The sequence below is a fragment of the Vulpes vulpes genome, chromosome 2 (assembly GCF_048418805.1).
Source record: "Vulpes vulpes isolate BD-2025 chromosome 2, VulVul3, whole genome shotgun sequence".
Lineage (NCBI taxonomy): Eukaryota > Metazoa > Chordata > Mammalia > Carnivora > Canidae > Vulpes > Vulpes vulpes.
In genome coordinates, this window is record NC_132781.1 from 68,236,984 (window position 1) to 68,257,779 (window position 20,796).

Here is a 20,796-nt window from a genome sequence, read left to right on the forward strand (position 1 = left end):
AAAATGGCATATTGAGGCCAGAAAGATTTGTTAGAATTTGGTTAAAAGGGCTTTTGAATGCTAGTTGGAGAATTTGGTGTTTTTTTTTTTTATACATAGTAAGAGTTTATGAACTTCTTGATCAGAGAAATATGATCAAAGTGATATTTTTAGATATTTATGTGAGTACATAGAAGGCAAAGGGAACACCTAAAACACTAATGAACCATATGTCAGCAGATATGAATCAAATTGATGAGTGTTGGATGAAAAAACTTAATTCATGTATAAAAACAGAAGAAACACAAAAATGCTTATTACTTAATGGGCAAGTCAGAGTTAAGAAAAAATTAGTGACAGTTAAAAGAAACCAGAAGAAAAGAGATAAAATTAGTCTGGTTTGTGGTTTGATTTATAACATGTTTGTTTATTGATGTGGTTTTGTTAATGCCCTTGGGGGTGGATGTGGTATAAAGGTTGATTTTAAACATATTGTTTTTATATGAAAATACAATCCAAATAAAAAGAAAGAAGTCCATTTTTTTTTTAAATAGAGTGTTGCTTTGAAGAGAAATAAGAGTTGGAAATATAAATTTGGGACTTACCAGCTTTGCATGCAAAGAAGTAAACATGAGAGGTAGGAAGAAAAGGAAGAAGGAAAAGAGAAAGACAGAAAGAGAGTGAAGAGCTAAGGAGGGAAATGCGGAGGATTGGGAGCCAGCACTCATCAGAAATTGTTCATGCATTAGATGTAGGGAGAGAATGTGGAGCCAACAGAACTGACAGAGTAATACTTCTGAGTGGGAAAAAGGGAAAGCAGCTTATCTGATGTCCTAGAAACCAAGAGGAACAGAGTCTCAAGGTTGAAGTTTATGTTCAGAAGGGTTAAATGCCTCATTATTGTGCATGGTAAAGTAAATGCAAAAGTACTTATTGCATGTAGCCAGAATATCACATGTAGAACTCATTGGCCAAAGAAAAGCAGTTTCAGAGAGAATTTACATTCTCAGTTATCAGACAATGAGGCTAGTTCTAGATACGTTAGTCTAGATGGTGAAAAATAGGAAAGAATAAGAGTGATAAAGAGGATCAGATAACTATATGTGGAAATATTATCTACCATTTATTTAAAGCTGGCAATAGTTGAAGCACTATGCTAAATATTATCTCTAAACAGAATTATAATGATCCAGGAAAATTATTCCTATTTGGAGATTAATGAAATGGGACTTGATAAGGGTAAGTACTTTGCTTTGGCCCATATACCTATTTGGACCTATTTTCAAATTTAAGTTGAACCAACATCAGTAAGTTTAAGGATTTGTTTCCCCCCAAAAGAATTATCTATTTAGGCTTGGAGGTAGCAAAGAATAGCCTGTAAGGAAATGAAATACTCTCCTGGAGGGAAATCATTGAAGGAGCCACATCTTCAAAGAGACAGGAAGGATTTTAACCTTGGATTTATATAAAGCAAAGGAAAACTGAAGAACCATACAGTTTTACAGTTTTATTTAACCATGGAGTTCAGACTTGATCACTCTCTTTTACCTGTAAGATTTAACTTATAGATAAATGTTTCATTTCTGAAACATGAGAAGTGGTAATGAATTAGTGTTTTGAGAAAATGAGGAACTCATGATGGGGGTGATTTTGTTAGGAAATTAATAAGAGAATCAAAATAAAATAATTGGAATAGCATCTAGAGCCCAATTAAATAACATATTATGAACCAAGTCTAAGAACAATCCTCTTGCCAAAAAGAAAATTAAAGAACTGAGAAAAAGCAATGGTATGAGTAATCTGAGTTTAGAGATTAATAAAGCAAATCTTGGAGAAGGCATAGTGGGATAGTGAAGTAGCTTTGCCTTACCCCATTTATACTGCTCACCAGCATTGAATTCCCTACCACAGACTTCAGCATCAGATATTAGGACAGAACAATCAAGATAAAAAGGCATTGAAGTACAACTATTATTATCCAAGAAAAGAGAGGGTACATAGATTTTGATCATCAATAATAATCTTTCTTGAACATGAAGAAGCTACTGTCAATATTTGGTTTGAAGACTGGTCCGAAAGCATAGAAAGTCTAGATAGAGTATAAGAAGGAGTCAGAGAGCCAGTCAGTTTTGCTTTGAAAGACTCAAGGGAGAGGTGACAATAATAGAAAGGGAAGTGTTTGGATGTCCAAAACTATTGATTAGGCCAAGATCTGGTAAGGAGTTATAAGAAACAAAATGTGGAAAGTATAGTTGTTATTACTTTTGATGACTTAAAATTTGTTATGAAGGTGAGCTAATGCCACTCTGAATTTATCAAGATGATTATATTGTGTCTTATTGAGCATTTCTTGAGAACATTAGTAAAAGTTATTTTATTCTATATGTTTCTTATTTTAATACAATATAGTTATCAGCACAAAATAAATATCCCTGTGCTTTTTGAAGCACAACTATCTAATCATGTCCAATGCCTCTTATTATGGTAATTGTACTGTTAAAATATAGGATATTTAATCTAAATCCATGTATTTGAAAGATTATGTAAATGAATCTACTCTTACTGCTGGCTTCTCAAAGTTCTATATAGATGCCTTGATATCTTTCAAAAAGTGGTGCTACACATAAAGTATACTCACTGATTATATTCTGTTTGAAATTACAGTTTTTAAACTTGCATTCAGAATAATGGCATTATATTAACTTCACTGAAGTCATAGCCACAACATTTTGGAGTTTAACCTATGTCTATGGGGAAAAAAAAAAACACAAACCCTGTCTGAGATATTGATTTTTTTTCTAGAGAACAGCCACATGCGGATTCTAAAATGCCAAATTTCATATACTTAACATCTCCTATTTAGATGAAGGTGTTTGATCTCAAGGACTAAGTTTCATTTTATCTTGCAAACCCCCGATCCCTAGATAAATACTATGCAAACAATTACATTCATTTTTTATGATGACAAGGAAATAATCATTGACTTAGTGATTCTTTCAAATTTCCATTTGGAGAGTAAATATTTTCTCCTAGAGATGTCTTTTCAATTACACACCACTGAGCAGAGATATGAGGGGGAAATCGCGGCCAAGTGTGGGGGATTGCTTAAATCACACATCGATTACCGACTATTAAGCAGCTCTTATTTGAATGCATATGATCTCTTTAACCTCGGGCTTCCTTTCTCGTGTCTCCTATCAGCAGTTGCAGCATCCAGCGATCAAAGCCAGATTCCTATAATTGCTGTGTCTGTGACAGTGGGAGTCATTTTGTTGGCAGTGGTTATTGGCTTCCTCCTCAGTGGAAGGTAAGAGAGGAAGCTGTGATTCTGAACTTTTGCCCCTGATCTCTTCTTTACCTTGATCTGACCATTTGGCTGTGAAGCACATCCCACAACCAATCAGTCAAGCAATGTATCAGTAGATAAACTCAACGTAGGATGTATTTTTAAGCCTTACCTTGTCCATGTTAAGTGCTAACTTTTAAGTACAGAATTTCTCTTTTTTCAGATATGCTCACTTCACAAGAGTTAATTATTAACTTGTTATGATTTATTCTACCTTTAACCATCATTTTTCTGATATAGCATTTTAAATGTGATTTTTTTTCTCTCAAAATTATTTATGGTTGTCTGCTTCAATTTTAGTGTTGGGGAAGGCCTTCCTGGTAAATTCAGAGGAATAAAACTAATAATTCTACTTAGCCAGCATTCAATCCTAACAGAGTGATGAATATAATACAGACACTCTGGCAGACCAACATTCTGAGAAATAATCAGCCCTCTTACATGACTGCTTTTATTTTCAGCATCTGAATGATTTCAACCTGAATACATCAATAGTGTGTACTGATTGAAAGTGAATTTTACTGAATGTTGTATCAATAGATACACTAACATGTGTGTTACACATCTGCATTTTTCATTTTGAACAAAAATAAAGGAGGTAGAGGCCCAACAACAACTTTTGTAGAAAGTATTTCCTGATGCTGAGCTGAGCATAATCAACCTTCTGAAAAAAAATTTTAAAACACAGTGAGTAAGTACATCAACACATCAACCTACAACAAACCTATTTCCATTTTTTTTTTATCCAGGCCATTGTTTGAAAGGATATTCAGTAATTAGAACTGTCCATTTGAAAATGTTTTGGTATGAGACTATTACAGAAAATTTGATGAAAGTCTTCATGGAAATATTTAGACTTGCCTAAAGATGTGAAATTGTAGTGTAAGGTCCAAAAAAAGTCAGAAAATCAATATTCATATTGATTTTCTTCCCGTTCTACTTATTTATTTTTGACTCTTCAGCACTATTCAACTCATAAATATACAGAATTGGGCACTTTTCAATATACTGAATATTGTATTCTGAAAAGATTTATGACTATATCCTTAAGTTACAGCAATCTATATTAGTAAAACATTGTTGAAAATATTCATTTGAACATCCTTTCTTTTTGTATCTGAACATTCATTTTCTTCTAGCTCCTGTTTATTCAGGAATGTACAAAATTTTCTTAAGAGTATTTATTGAAATCCATTGCTTACTTTTAATATTAGATTAGCAGTTACACATTTTTAGAATTTCTGGGTAGGAAGCCGTCTGTGTTCTATTGAGGACAACTAGCCCTATTTGACCAGAAGGCTGGATAGCTGGTGCCCCACAGTTCTTTTCTTTCTGAAGTCACCCGAGAAGAATGCTGTGTCCCTGCTTCCTGGAAGATATAAATTTTGTCATAACAACTTTGCTCAGATTTTGATTACATAAGATAATTGAGTGTTTGATGGCTATTAAGAAAACCACCGCATGATATGAGTCTTTTCTACCTCAAAAGGGTAGATAACTATGATACAGTTTCAGAGCTTGTTTATAACATTTCTTTACTTCTAACTTGGATAAGAGTTGTCTTCTTCCTTTCCAAAAATCCAGAAGTGTTAGTTATAGTTAGGGACATGCAGATCATAAGAAGATACTGTATTTGTTGGGTCCACACCTAGAGGAAGTGAATAAAATCAGAAGAATGATTTAAGAGCTAAAATCCAATAAATTTGTGTGTTTAAGGGTTTATTAAATGACAAATCAAATATATAATGTATCTTATTATATACTTAGTCACACTACATTTATTTAACCTACATATTTTAATGTGAATTTACTGACTACATTCAGCTATGAATTCTTGCTTACTTGCATGTGAATGAGACCTTGTTCTCAAAAATGTTTCCTCCCCAATCTATATACAAAACTGACTTAAAAACAGTTTACTTTGTTGCATCTGTAGCATTAGACAAAATGTTTGAGAAAAGATTCATGTAACCTATTACTTGGTAACTGAGGGATAGATAGTAATGCTTTAGGATGTGGCACACCCACACATGTTCACTACATGACTTCTATATGTACCTGGATTTCCTGTGTAAGAATAATTAAATTTTAGTATAATTTATCAGTTATAGGAGAATCACAACTACACCCAAAACTTAATTTTCAGCATAACTAAACCTGAGACACCTTATTAATTTGTACATTTTTATTCATATTACATTTTGTCTTAATTTAATTTTATAACAAGCTTACTGTGCAGAGATTATGCATTTTTAATTTAAAGGAAAATAAATTTTACTCCCCAAAATCTGAGATTTGCATTTTATTACCAGCAGATTTCTTTGCATGAAATTTTCATTACTTCATTTTGTTGAATGCACATTCTTGAATTTCAGGGGGTATTTGTCTTATGATAAAAACATCTGTGGACATCTTATTTTACTTTTCATAGATAAGTTATTTTATGATGCTTTATATAAATATATGTACTCAAAAGCTAAATGAAATGATTTTTGAAAGTCTTTTCCTATCTCATTCAAGACAATGAGCTTCACAATTTTTGTCTGGACTAGGGGAAGTGTGCCTATCACATAATACCTACAGTGTCCTGAATTAGCTCAGTAAAGATTTATCAAATAAAAGAAAAATTAAATGAAGAAATGTAGCTGAAACCTAATAGTATTTGGGAAGTTATATATGAGTACTGACAAGTTATTGAAAAAAGTCTACTTTAGAATTGGTCGGAAGACATTGAATTACATATGTTTTTCCCTCCTTTCCTTGCCAAAATATTACTAACACACACAAAAATACAATGAAATTTAGACTATCCTCTTAACTCGGAACTATTTTATCACTTTTTAATCTTTTGAGTTTATTAAGAACCAGATATGTGCTCCTAGGTAAAATGTATTTTAATTACAAATAATTTTACTTGTCAGTGGTTGTATAGATAAAGTAATTTTTCCATGTTGCAGAAATATTAATATTATTTGAATGCAATATTTATTGGCAATTTATATCATTTAAGAGAAAATATGTCTTAAAGATATTCACTGATAATTTGTATTTTTATTCACACCAAATCAAAAATACGAATACTATGGAACTAATCTATTTCAAAGAAAAAAATAAACTTTTTTTTTGTTCTAAAATAAATGAAAGATAAATCAGATAGAGAGACTTTTTTAAAGATTTTATTCATTTATTCATGATAGACATAGAGAGAGAGAGAGGCAGAGAGAGAAGCAGGCTCCATGCCAGGAGCCCAACACAGGACTCGATCCTGGGACGCCAGGATCACTCCCTGGGCCAAAGGCAGATGCTAAACCACTGAGCCACCCAGGAATCCACAGACTTTCTAATCTCTTTAGGCTAAAATTGATTACACAGAACCCTTTGGAGTCTTCCTACCTAGATATAATTTAAAATAATGTAGGCAGATATCCATCTTAAGGGAAAAAGTTTCATTTAAAAAACAGATTTATAGCATCTTAGGATTCTATCAATCTTACGATTTGTGTGATCTTCCTTTAGAGGTGCTAAATATTCCATAGAGCATTTTCTGCAGGGTTTAGATTCTCCTTTTCACTTTCTCTATCATTAATTTGAAATGTTTTTTTATTGGACTACAAAAAAATTGATATGTCCTCAGCAAACTATGAGCCAATTACTCTAGGATGAGTATAAATTAAACCTCCTGATTTGTGCAGTATGTTGTAATTGTTTTTTAAAATTTCCTCCATTAATCAGAAATGACAATGCACATTGCTTTCTTATAATATACTAATTTTATTGTTTTCCCCTTATAGATACTACTACATAGATTTAATACTACTACATAGATATAAATTATTTAATAAACTAACTTTTCCATTAATGGTGGTCATGCCCATACTCCCAGTTACATGTTTGAGAAAGTCTTTTACAATCTTCTTCGCCTGTTTTCCTTTCCTTTGAAGATGATCACTGATTACATTGTTACTTTTTTTCTCTGTCTCCATTTCAAACTTGGGGCCTAATCCTTAATTACTGGATATTTCTCAACCTGATATAAAGCTTGTGAATTTATTTATTTTTAAATCATTTTTAAACATTTTTATTTGAGAGAGAGAGAGAGAGAGTGAGATTGAAAATAGGAGGAGAGGGATAGAGAGAAAGAATCTCAAGCAGACTCCACACTGAGTGTGGAGCCCACAGGGAGCTCCATCCCACAATCTGAGCCCCAACCAAGAGTTGGATGCTTAAAACTGTGTGACCCAGGCACCCCTCATGAATTTGTTCTTTTAAAAAATTCCAGAGCTTTGCTTTTTTGTTTCAATTTTACATGTATGCTCAGAGGTTTAAGACACACACACACACACACACACACACACACACACACACATCATGCACATGCACTCCCACACATTTGCACATGTTCTTGCATATAAGTACAAACAAGTTAAATCTGTCACCATTTTAAAAGTGGAAAATAAAATTTTAAGAAACCTATGAGGTGGGAGAAAAAGTGGAAGAATTTCCTCAAGCTGCTTAGCCTTTGATGCAATTTTAAGGCTATTCAGAAATGACTTTAATATTATGATGCTCCTAAAATGATAAGGTTAGTCTGAGGGATGGCTAATGGCTGTGAAAAAGATTAATTTCTGGGCAAAGGTCTTCCCTTGTTTGGCCTGTTCATGTTCAAATCCCATGGCTGGACATATAACTGCTAAATCCTATTTTCCTCTTTGTGAATGAAGCAACCAAAATTCAATTCACTTGAAATGTCTCATAGTTTCTTCTTCTTTTTTTTTTTTAAGATTTTATTTATTTATTCATGAGAGACACACACAGAGACAGAGGCAGAGATACAGGTAGAAGGAGAAGCAAGCTCCATGCAGGGAGCCTGATGTGGGACTCGATCCCGGGTCTCCAGGGTCATGCCCTGGGCTGAAGGTGGCACTAAACCACTGAGCTACCAGGGCTGCCCTGTCTCATAGTTTCTGAGCTGAAAATTTTTCAATGGATAGTGTACTTGAAGGCTAACCTATCAAAATTAAGACACTGAGGCCACGTTAAAAATGGAAAGGAAAAAGAGTAGATTTATATAAAATGCTGCTTTAGGGTATTTTACTTAAAAATAATCTTAAAATTTAGGGGGATCCCTGGGTGGCTTAGCGGTTTAGCGCCTGCCTTCGGCCCAGGGCATGATCCTGCAGTCCTGGGATCGAGTCCCACATCAGACTCCCTGCATGGAGCCTGCCTCTTCCTCTGCCTCTGTCTCTGTCTCTCTCTCTCTCTCTCTCTCTCTGTCTCTCATGAATAAATAGTCTTTAAAAATAATAATAATAATAATAATAATATTAAAATTTAGCCTTTTGTAATTTTTTCAAATCTCTTAATAATAAGTTATAACTGACTTCTTCTTCAAATAATCCAAACATTTATTGAACATCTATTGCACATCAAATATCAAGATAAGTCCCGGGCATGTGGAATCAGAAGATAATGTCTTTTTCTCAAGGTATTTCCACTTAATTTAGTAGTCAGATCAATGGACAGAATTTTGTAAGCAGAATAGCAACAGTTATGGATAAAGATAAGGATTTAAGCTGGAATCCCTCCCTCATGGTAACTTTTGTTTTCCTTTGGACCACAATGATAGTCTGATGCATTAATTCAAGAAAAATATGAGTTCTTATTACATGCCACCACAATTGTTATGTTAAGAAAAACAATAGTTTGATGGTAAAATCCACTGTACTTAGGAACTTTTCTTCAAACTTATTTGGAGCTAAATAAAATCATTATGCAGACATTTTGAATGTAATTTTGAATGTAATTATTTAATTCAGACAAGTGCCAGAGCTCTGCCTACTTTTTGATATCAAAGCATAATAGCTTCTCTAGTGAATGGTTTTTAAAAGGTATGAAGTATTCTAAAACCTTCAGAGAACCCTCTTTGCCTAATGGAAATAACATAATAATGTTCATAATAAGTACAATATGGTCTAGCATGAATTACATACTGCCTCCCAGGTATTGTTCCAAGGGTTTTTACATGTAATATTTCACAACACTATATCTCATTAATAGTTCTATCTTTCAATTATGCTTGATAAAATTATGTTCTTGCAGTTTCTTGATCATTGTAAAAATAGTTCAGACTTGAGGCTTTTGTATTGGCTCTTCTGGCTGCCTAAAACTCCCTTGTTCCAGAGAGGCACATAGCTTCCTCCTGCTTTCATATCATTGCAAAATTCTATCTTCTCAATCGAGCTTACTAAAATGAGGGCCTGTGATTCCTTCCACTGCCTATCAGATCTCTCTTACCTTGATTTACCTCTTCATAACACTTAATTGTAGTGTTTTATTTATGTACTAAGTATAAATTTCTCCTGTTAGTTTTTTTTGTCTGTAGATCCAAGATGGCAAGGATTCTTATCTGTGCATGATTTCTCCTCCTCGGAGAAAAAATCTAGAACACAAATTACTGTACATAGTTAGTGAAAGTCTGGGGCTTGAACCCAGATCTGACCTTAGGGTTTCTGTTCTTCACTATATAAGTGCATTATGATACATAAGCATTAAACTGTAGATTTTGGTGAAACTCTGAACTCTTGTATACAAAGTCACTGATTCTCTGCTGCCAAAAGAATAATATTAATTATTATTATTTAAAACCTTTATGGGGATCCCTGAGTGGCTCAGCAGTTTGGTTCCTGCCTTCGGCCCAGGGTGTGATCCTGGAATCCTGGGATCTAGTCCCATATCAGGCTTCCTGCATGGAGCCTGCTTCTCCCTCTGCCTCTCTCTCTCTCTTTGTCTCTCATGAATAAATAAATAAAATCTTAAAAAAAAAAAAAAACTTTCCAAAAAAATAAATAAATAAAACTTTCCAAACTGGTCAATATATAAATAAAGCCTCTCCTAGAAAGTACTGCCGGTGACATCTTGACACTACAGTAAATAAAAAATAAACTGGATCTTAATGAATTGTCCCTCAGTCCTTCACTGAAAAATAGTGCTAGATAAATGATTTATTCTAGAACTACACACATTCAATGTCACCAATTTATGACCATTCCTGATTTGTGATGACTGGTTAATTTCACCTCTCTGTTTCCTCAAAACGTTTTTTTTTTTCCAATTGAAGTAGTTTTAGTTCATCATTTTATGTATGTCTCTTCAATAGATTAGTGCTCATCTTGAATGTACGGATTATAGTGTAGATTCCCAGTAAATACCCAGTGACCTTATTGCTGGAAGAATGAAGCCAGAGTTCAGAACTCTTGAAAATATACTGCAGACTATGCATTCAGCATTACCACTATGCGTTTTTGACCTGGACTCCTTTAGTTTTGACAGAGGCCAAATTCAAAGTGGTTTATTCTAAAAGATAATTATAAATCATATGGATGAAAAGTTCCAGATATATATATATATACACAAATATATATATATATTATCCCTAAAGTACAGAGACTTATTGATCTAGGTGCTAAAAATAGTGTCTGCTATGCAATTGGAGGCATATGATTGAAGAGTGTTGTGGCACAAATACGGTATTTATAGTTACTCACCAAAATGAGGTTATCTGGGGGAGCCCAGCAACAGTGACATTGAGAGATAGAGTGAAGGAGAAAGATCCATCAAAGGAGATTGAAGAGTGACCCATGAATTGTCAGGAGACTGGACAGTTATTGGATCACTGAAGCAGGAATGGTCACTGTAGTGAGCCCAGCTCTGACTTTACAGCTCTTGCCTTTCACTCTCAGAGCTCATACGGTACAGGCTCTGATAGGAACCTAAAAACTGGCTCCACAAACTAAGTCAGTCAATAGCACTGGGACCTTAAGAAGAGAATGGAGAAATTCCACCGTGTGGCCCAGCAGAGTAGGAGTTCACACCTGAATCTGAAGACGGGGTACATGAACTAAGCACATGAACTAAGAATGCGGGAAGAGGATCTCTCTCTGTGCCTTTTTTCCTTATACTTCATTTCATGTCTCAATATTTAAACCTACCCACATGTCAATATGCACGTTAACCACTATTTTCTATCACAAAATCTTCCTTAATTCCCTTAGCCAAAACCTTTTTTACTTTGGCTAAAGTCTTAGAGCAAGGTATCAATATTTCTCATGAAATTTAAACTTTCAACCACAAATGATAGTATATTGAGTAAATATCTTCTTTCTTCTTCAGTGAGTATTTAGAAGATAAAGACTTCTGTGGCTCTCCCACATAACCTAATTGAATGAATACCTCATAAATTATTGAATTAAAACTAAACAGTGCATCAATCTCCATTTGAAGTGCTTTGTCCTAATGTTGGTAGTTTAGAAAATGAGAACTGTTAGCAACACTGACATAAGTCTAATACAATACCTAATCCATAAGTACACTTTCTTCCCAATTACTGAAATATTTTGTGCCATCACAAAATAAATACAGTGATTTCAAAGAAGTATTACATAGGAGTTAAGAAATCATCAGGGGATCCCTGGGTGACACAGCGGTTTAGCGCCTGCCTTTGGCCCAGGGAGCGATCCTGTAGACCTGGGATCGAGTCCTGCGTCGGGCTCCCGGTGCATGGAGCCTGCTTCTCCCTCTGCCTGTGTCTCTGCCTCTCTCTCTCTCTCTCTCTCTCTCTGTGACTATCATAAATTAAAAAAAATTAAAAAAAATCTTCATGAGATGGGGTGCCTGGGAGGCTCAATTGGTTAAGCATCCAACTCTTGATTTTGGCTCAGATCCTGATTTTAGGGTCATGAGATTGATCCCTGTGTCAGGCTCTGTGCTCACAGGGCTTAAGTTTCTCTCCCTCCCCCTTTGTCCCTCTCCCCACCCTGGCTCATGCTTGCTCTCTCTCTTTTGCATGTGCAAATAAATTAATAAATCTTTTTTAAAAAGAAATCTTCGTCAGCTTATATTATTCACTTGCCCTCTAGATATGGTGATGCTAATATGATGATGTACCTGGTAACATCAAGCAGCAATAGTTTTTATTAATGATACTGTAGGTTTGTATTTCTCTCCTGATTCTCTTTAGATCAGAGGTATCATGAATACGTTGTGTTTTAGCATTTCTAACATAACAAGGGCCACATAGTTTTGGAACTTGGTAAATTTTGGTAAGAAAAAGTATTATATGAAAATATTTTATCTAATACTATTTTGTTTTAAAATAATGATAAATAGCAAAATATTTATAATCACACATGCAACCACTGATTTTAGGAAAGCTCTCATTAAAAGCAAATCTCAGTGGTTTATGAATTAACAGTAGATGTGACTTTATGAAACTGTGATAAATCCAGGCATGTGTATTGATTTAATATCTGAGAGTTGTTATTCCTTCTATTTTCTCATGATTACATGCTTTTTTCTTCAAAGGCTCTGAATCAAAGATAATTAGAGAGAAGATCATAATTTATTAATAACTGACAAATGGGGATCAGGGCAGAGCAGTGCCAAAAGACTAGGAGCATAGCAACAACTAATTGCCCACTGTGGGAAGTAAATCGTCCTAGGAAACTGAACCCAAGAGGGTTACCGGTTCAATTGCTCAACATTATTGAATATCCCACCTGTGACTTCTCACAGATCAAACACAGAAACATCACTGCCATTCTCAGGAAGTTATATTGAGGCAAACATTTAGAAGGAAAACTCTATGTTACCAAGATAAGTAGATAAGTTAATATCATTGATTTGCAAAACTAAAAAAAAAAGATTACAGCAAAGAATCTAAAGATTCTCAGATTTCATCAAGTTTGAAGCATAGGGCAGGTCAAAAGCCTAACTACAAGGGCAAAATATGCTTTTTGTCTGAAATTCCATTTGCCTGAAGCTCAGTATCAATAAGATATGAAAGAGAACATGCTGGCATGCCAGTAGGCACATGGCTCTAATAGAAGACTGCTAGGTCTCTGGGAATCTTACCGCATCTCCCTGAGCCCACACAGGCTTTCACAGGAACCTGATACCCAGCTCTACAGAGAAAAATCAATAGCACTGCCCTATGCCAAAGGATAGACCAACTATTCAACAAAAACTCAGTGAATTTCCTGAGCCATGTCTGAGAGTATATCCATTGCTGAGAAATGAAGCAAATGACAATAAAATGTTCCAAATGATTTTAAGCACCAGCTAAAAACCACATTTGTTTAAGATCTGTGCTCTTTTTAAAAACTTGCATAAACCTGCAAAGAAAGAAATGTTTCTAATGGATTAGCAACTGAGTTTCAAACAGCTGAATTTTTTATTGTGCTATGGGAGGAATTGAGGTTAGATATATCTGATGTTTGTGATAGTTTTAGTGCTACAAAACATATTATATTCTAATTATCTTGCTTACCAAAAAATCTTTTTGCTTTAGCTCACTTCTTGCTTCTCATTATTTCTTACTCCCCTGACTTTTTAATCTTACAGAAAAATGGCAGTGTTCTGTCTTAGATGCTTGGCAGGCATTTGCTCTTAATAGTCTACAGGCATTTCTCTACTCTCTTGAAGCCATCAATACCACATAACAATGTCAGTGAATTTTAATGCTTATTTTGGGGATTCTGCTCTTTAGATCACTGTTTCATTTGTTTATTTATTTTTTAATGACCTGTTATCTTTTCTTCCCATTCTTATGGTCTGACATTGGATTCCCCATCTCCATCATGGTCATTATTGAGTTCTCTTGAGTTAAGGTAGATCTAAAGGAGAAAGATGGGTTAAACTTTATCATAGGTTGTTTGTTTTTGTCTCCTCTTCACACCACCACATACATCTTGAAAGACAAGATATCAAGGTGGCAAAGTGGGTGTTTGTGGTGATTAGTGAAGGAAAGACTGTTTTTTTTTAAGTTGTTCTTAGACTAGCAATATAATTCCTTTTCAGGGTCCCTCCAGACTGAACATTCCATAGGATTCAAATATTCTCATGTATATCGCAAACACCTCTTCTCCCCCTCCCAGAGCTCTCCATGCTTCTGACATCTGGAAATCCTACTGCTGTTTTGGCATTTCTATGCCTATTTCACTGATTTTCTTGAAGCAAATTTGATAGGCATTGTTTAAACCAATTCTATCCATAGATAATATATACAGTGTGCCAACATTAAAAAAATCTATGCTGAGTTTCAACTGCAGTCATGTAACTTTGCTATAGTATTTTAATTTAATTGTTTAATATTTTGACTATTTAATACAAAGAGATACCTGGTACAAAATAGGAGAAATAGTACAGGTAAGAATGTAAAGGTAATCATACAGCCAATCATAGAGCAAATATTTGAGCAAACATCTTTAAAAATATGTAGGAATATAAAATTAAGTGAAAAATTTTATACATTAATATTATTTTTTTCTTAGCTATCTAGAACCCTTACCACAAATCCTCACTGCTAAAGTTGTTTGTGAGATCTTCATATGCCAGTAACACATACTACTTTTCTAAGAATACCAAGTTCAGCACAAATATTTAAGCAGTGCAGATATTAAATCTGTAAAATTATTCTGATTTTCTTAAAATCAGAATAAAATCCGTCTTCCTCTCTGATATTTTTTAATGTCTATTTTACCATCCAGTGTTTTTCTGCCCAAGCTTGAGGCAGAATTCTAAATGTTGATCCCAGAAATTGAGATGTAAAATCCTACGTACATCTCATCTCTCTGGTTGCAACCTGTGTAGTTTGGCCCTTGTTTCCATCATTTCCCAACACCAGGGTGATTGAATCCTGCTGCTATGTCTCCAATCCTTTGAAAACCCTCGCTCTTAGAGGACTCCGAAGTAACTCAGTTTGGAAGTCTATCAGAGGATCATCTCATACATCATATATCCTGAAGTGGAAATCACTATCAATCCTGCTTCTATCTGCCCACCCATTATATTATAATTCCTTAGACATCAAATATGCAAATTGCTAGATTGCTTTAGCTATGTTCCAACATGTCTTCAACTTTAGATTAATATCCATTTCCTTAGATGAGCATCCTTAGATATCATTATTTTGACATTCCCAAGGTCTCTTGCTGTCAGCCTTTTCTATAAATTTCAGTCTACATTTTGCATTGCACTTTACATAGTGGGCACAGTTAAGATGATTGTCCTAATATCTCACTAGCTGATATTTTATTTATATTTGCATTTCTTAATTTTCTGATTAAAAAGTATAGAGAATATGGAAGACAAAATACAGAAAGAAAATCATATTTATCCACCAGAAGCAAACAATATTCATGTTTTGCACATGTATTAAGATCTTTTTATATATAAAGTTTACATTCATAACTTATAGTTTTATTTGCTATTTTCTTTGACAATATAAAAATATTGTTTCCTTGTGTGATTAAAAGCATTTTAAAAGTAAATTTTAGTAGATCTTTGATATTCTAATGTCTTTTTCCATATGCTTTTCCTTTGGTATTATTTGTTTCTTTTCTGTTTTTATTGTTATGAGGAGAGGAGTTACTATATCTGTCTTTGATGTCCATAGAATGTATTTGTATAATTCAAAATAAGGATTGATTCATAAGAATATGAATATTTTTAAGATTGTTGAAACATAGTGACAAATGACCCTCCTGAATCATTGTACAAATTACCATTCCTTCCATCAGTGTGTGACATTTCCTGGTGGTTCACAAACTAGCCAGTCTGCTAATTTAACAGGAAAAAAATAGTTCTGTATTTTTAATTGCATTTATTTTTGAAATTTAATATGTTTGTTAATATATATACAATAACTGTAGGCATCAGCTACTTTATTTTTTTTATTTTTTTAAGATTTTATTTATTTATTCATGATAGACATAGAGAGAGAGAGAGAGGTAGAGACACAGGCAGAGGGAGAAGCAGGCTCCAGGCTGGGAGCCCAATGCAGGACTCAATCCCCGGACCCCAGGATTGCACCCTGGGCCAAAGGCAGGCGCCAAACTGCTGAACCACCCAGGGATCCCCCATCAGCTACTTTATTACCAGTTTCATAAATTACATATACATGTTCTTTACCTATTTAAATTAATGGGATCTTAGTTCTTCATATAGTAAAGAAATATTATTAGAAGTGTCAAGTTTTGTTTCCATCATTTTAGTAATTTTCCATCCTTTTTAGTAATATTTGTTTTGCATAGGGTGCAATTGTTAATTTTACCTTTATCTCTACCTTGTAAGTTTAATGCTGATATAGTTATTCAACTCTGAAACAATATTCAACAGCCATAATGGAGGGAGCTAAATAAATCAGAACTTACATATTCTTATTCTTTGATTAGTTTCCTCTTTTGACCCACTTGTTTTTACTTTATTTTTTTATAAAAAATTTATTTTTATTGGTGTTCAATTTGCCAACATACAGAATAACACCCAGTGCTCATCCCGTCAAGTGCCCCCCTCAGTGCCGTCACCCATTCACCCCCACCCCCCGCCCTCCTCCCCTTCCACCACTCCTAGTTCGTTTCCCAGAGTTAGGAGTCTTCATGTTCTGTCTCCCTTTCTGATATTAGTGAAAGGGAATATAAGGGAAGGGAGAAGAAATGTTTGGGAAATATCAGACCCACTTGTTTTTAAATGATATTATTTTTTCATTAAGACAAATGGCTGTTTAAAACAAATGTTACTATCAGAGCTGTGCTTAAAACATTTTTTTAAGCTGGCAAAATTAACATCACTTTTTTCACAATCTGTCCTTACTTTTTCCTTTCTACTTCTCTCAAAATAAAACTGCAAATAGTTAAGCACAGACAGGTTAGTCATGAGAGTCACACACTCCCCTCAAATAAGCTTTAGAGATAGACCTGTTTCAGCAGTGAAATGACTGGGATAGAAAAGCTCAGTGGTTACCTTAGGCTTCTACAAATGGAGGTAATTAATGTTTGCTCAGTGATGGCATCATCACATAGAAGAAAGCAACACATGATTCAGTATTTTGTATATCAACACTATTATTGTGCCAGAACAGAACTAAGATGCCAGTTGATTGCAAAGATAAATCTATGTAATTTTCCTTTATTGAACTAGTAAAGATTATTTCTTCTGTGGAAATAAACAAAAAACACCCAAATGAGAACAAGCAAAGACTATTTATTAAGAGATTGCTATAGCAAGGGAATCAACCACCATCACTTGCATCTGGCAGAAACCCAAAGACAGGCAGAGGAGTGTAAATGCTTTGTAATGAAAAGAAGGAAAGGCTTTAGTTTTGCCATGATTGGAAGTTATTGTCATGTGGTAGATGGAAGTGGTCTAACTAGAAGTAGAACATCCTGTGGGATTGATTAGAGTAGCATGTTTGACTTCTTCTAGTTGGTCCTAAGTTGGAAGAGTGGATAAAAATTAGGGAAGTTGGTATATATTGATAAAGTCTGGACCAATTGAGCACTCGGGTCAATTACTACAGAGCTTAAATGAAACTATTTTAAATCAGTATCACTTTGATTTTATTCATTTGTGAAATAAACCATATAATTTTGAAGTTAAAGGATAAAAATTGTTTAAGATTAATTTTGTCTTATCAGACACTTAAGAAATAATATATCTTTACAATGTCAGAAAAGTGAGAGATAAGAAAAAAAGGGGGAATGAGGTTGAGATAGAGGTGAAAAAATGCATTTTTAGTGGTTTTAATAGAAAACTTTTCCTATTACCTACCTGTTTGCCAGTTTTTGAGGTCAAGTATCAGTTTATAGTATGTCCTACCTATATAATGCCCACAATATCTATTTCTTATTTGCTATTTGCGGAAGGAGTTGAGCTTTTAGAAGATTTTAACTGAACTGAAGGGAGAGTTCATCCACCAGATGCACAGCAAGCCAATAAAAACTTACACTAAGCTTTTGAAGTGAAGAAAGATAGACACAAATTTATTGGTGTGGTACTATCTGAGAGAGTAGGGAGCTACTGCTTAAAAGTCCTGAACTCCCTGATGGCTTGCAAGTGAGGATTTTAGGGGCAAAGTTTGGTGCAGTGGTCTTCTGAAAATGTGGACAGCATTGACTGGAGGCCTAGGAGGTCATGCTAGTAGGTGTTCTGGTACCATTTCCTCTGGTCCCTGGAGGTTTGTTCCATATCAAAAGACTTGAAATCTAATTTTATATATATATATATATATATATATATATATATATATATATATTATAATATATATATATATAATTTCTAACATGAAGAATATATAAATATTCCTTCCCTCTCCACCTTCTGTCCTGAAGTTAACCCAAGAACTTCCCACTAGGAAATGAGTAGTGAGAGTCAAGGGGCAGGGGCCAGGGTCCTCTGGTGCTTGCCCAGCCTATGAGAGCCTGGGTAGGATTGGTTGTGAAGGTGCTGAGCTCATGACCCCAGACTCCCAATGGCCTCCACCTCCTTTCTGCCCTCATCCCTCCTGGCTCTGGCCCAAAAAGTGATTTATTTGTAAATTATCATGGTTTTCTTCATTAAAATGGCCATTTCTGGACCAAAAAAATAATAAGAATATATATATATTTTTTTTCATGTTAGAGATTTCATTAGGTATATATATCTTTAAGGTGGTGCTGATTAACTACTTGTCCTACAGCTTCCTTTGAATAATAAGCAATCATTCCTATCCATTGAGCTTCAGCCTACATGTTCTTTGGCCAGTTGAGCCATCCCTAGGGGTGATATGACCTCTAATGTACATTTTTCCATCTGACCTGACAAGATGGACATTGGCTTCAAAATATAGATACTTGATAAGAGTATGTAGACTATATATAGTAAAAAGGCATCAGTATTTTATTGACCATATCTAAATTATAGCTTACACATATTTATGTATATATTATATTTATATGCATTTTCATGTATATATAAATGCATATGACATATATAAATGTGTATATATGTGTATAATAATATAGTAGTGACATTTAGTTCTTTAAATTTGAATAATATAAAAAACATTTAAGCAATGTATGAAAAGGTGAAACTGATTTTTCTGTTCAAAATATCGCACTGGTACCACTTTTTGCAAAAGTACTAGGTGTATTGTGTAACCTCTTTTTGTTATGACTCACTAAAATAGATTTTTCTAAACTTGGTGACCTGTAGGGCTTGCTTTTGTAATGGGATTGAATGTTTCTTCCTTTCATAGCATGGACATTCTAATAGTGAGACATGTCATTTCAAAATAACATAATTAGTACTGTATTTTTAACCATTGGTACAAGAATAGAATAGAGAATATGATTATCTTCACTTTAATGAATACAGAAATATTGTTACAGAAATGTTAAATTTAAGTTAGTGAAGAGAAATTGTATCAGTTCATTGAGTGAAGAGAAATTGTATCAGTTCATTTAGTGTGTGATAAGGAAGGCATATAGGATAAAAGCACATGGCATGCCTGGTGCATTGTGACTCTCTAGACCTCTACAAGGCCTTCTACAGCCTCTACCTGTGACCTTCCCCAGCCTAATCCCTATTCCTTTCTACTATTTTGGTCATGAGCTTTCTTATTTACAAACATTATATATGTTTATATATAAGTAATATATATAATATGTAAAATTATATAAACAAATGTGTATGTGGTTCTGATTTACTCCAGCTCAGTGACAGTTTAAAGAAAATCTTTTATGTCAAAATATCTACTTCTTGAAAGCTCTTCTGACAAATCTGTGGCAAAACTGAGCTTTTTTTTCAAATAACTTTCTGTAAGTCTTTGGTCTAATAATTACAAGGGCAAAATAGAGATGCTGAATACAGATAATTTTTATAGTTTGGTTACTTTGGTTGAGATATTATGACTTCTAGTTAATCCAGGAAGCTATTATTGAAATATAGAAGTTCAAAAGAGTCTATTGTTAAACATTAAACTTGCCATTAAAAGAAATCTGTAAAGATAGATGTTAGAAAAACAAAATAAAACAAAACTTGTGGTTTAAAAAGAAAGAGCAGGTCTACCGCTATACCACCCTGAACACGCCCGATCTCGTCTAAAAAGAGAGAGCAGGATGAAACTTACAGTTACTTAAAAAAATTGTCTTCATTTGTAGATAATATAAATTAACACTGTAAACAAATTGCAGAATTATTTAAGGTACTTACCAGAGAACAAATTGTTTTTAAGCACCTCTAGGCACTTCAGAAGTTTTTATTAACATGCAGACAATTAATATGCTAATTATGAACCTCTCCCTTTGTATTCATAAAGCAAATTGCCCTAAGAATGTTATAAGGCACATCATTCAATGCAACAAGTATTATATTGAGTACCTATTGGATCAGTCGTTGTCAAATGGGAGGATATTCAGAATCCAAGCTTTTGAAAAATAATGATACTTGGGGTCCCACAACTAAGCTATTTTGATTTAATTGTTCTAGGTTGAGCCCTGTGGATTCTTTTTTGGTATTTGTTGGTTTAAATATCATCTGTTGCTTTAATCCCTAGGTAGGTTTAGAATCATTGCATACTGTGAATAGAAAGTTGTTTTTATATAATTCCTTATTCTGAAAGCACAGCACATAGATTGTTAGTAAATGTTTGCTAATAA

The 20,796-nt window shown here is 34.0% G+C and overlaps 1 protein-coding gene across 4 annotated transcripts in view; it reads left to right on the top strand.

Moving 5' to 3' along the window:
* EPHA5 (EPH receptor A5) overlaps nt 1–20,796 on the top strand; it is a 336,936-nt gene that overhangs the window by 255,017 nt on the left and 61,123 nt on the right. For 2 of the 4 annotated variants that reach the window (XM_072748868.1, XM_072748866.1), the window contains exon 8: nt 3,181–3,286. In XM_072748868.1, the coding sequence (XP_072604969.1) occupies nt 3,181–3,286 (106 nt within the window). The remainder of the gene's footprint in view (nt 1–3,180; nt 3,287–20,796) is intronic. The other 2 variants (XM_072748865.1, XM_072748867.1) reach the window with 1 other exon arrangement.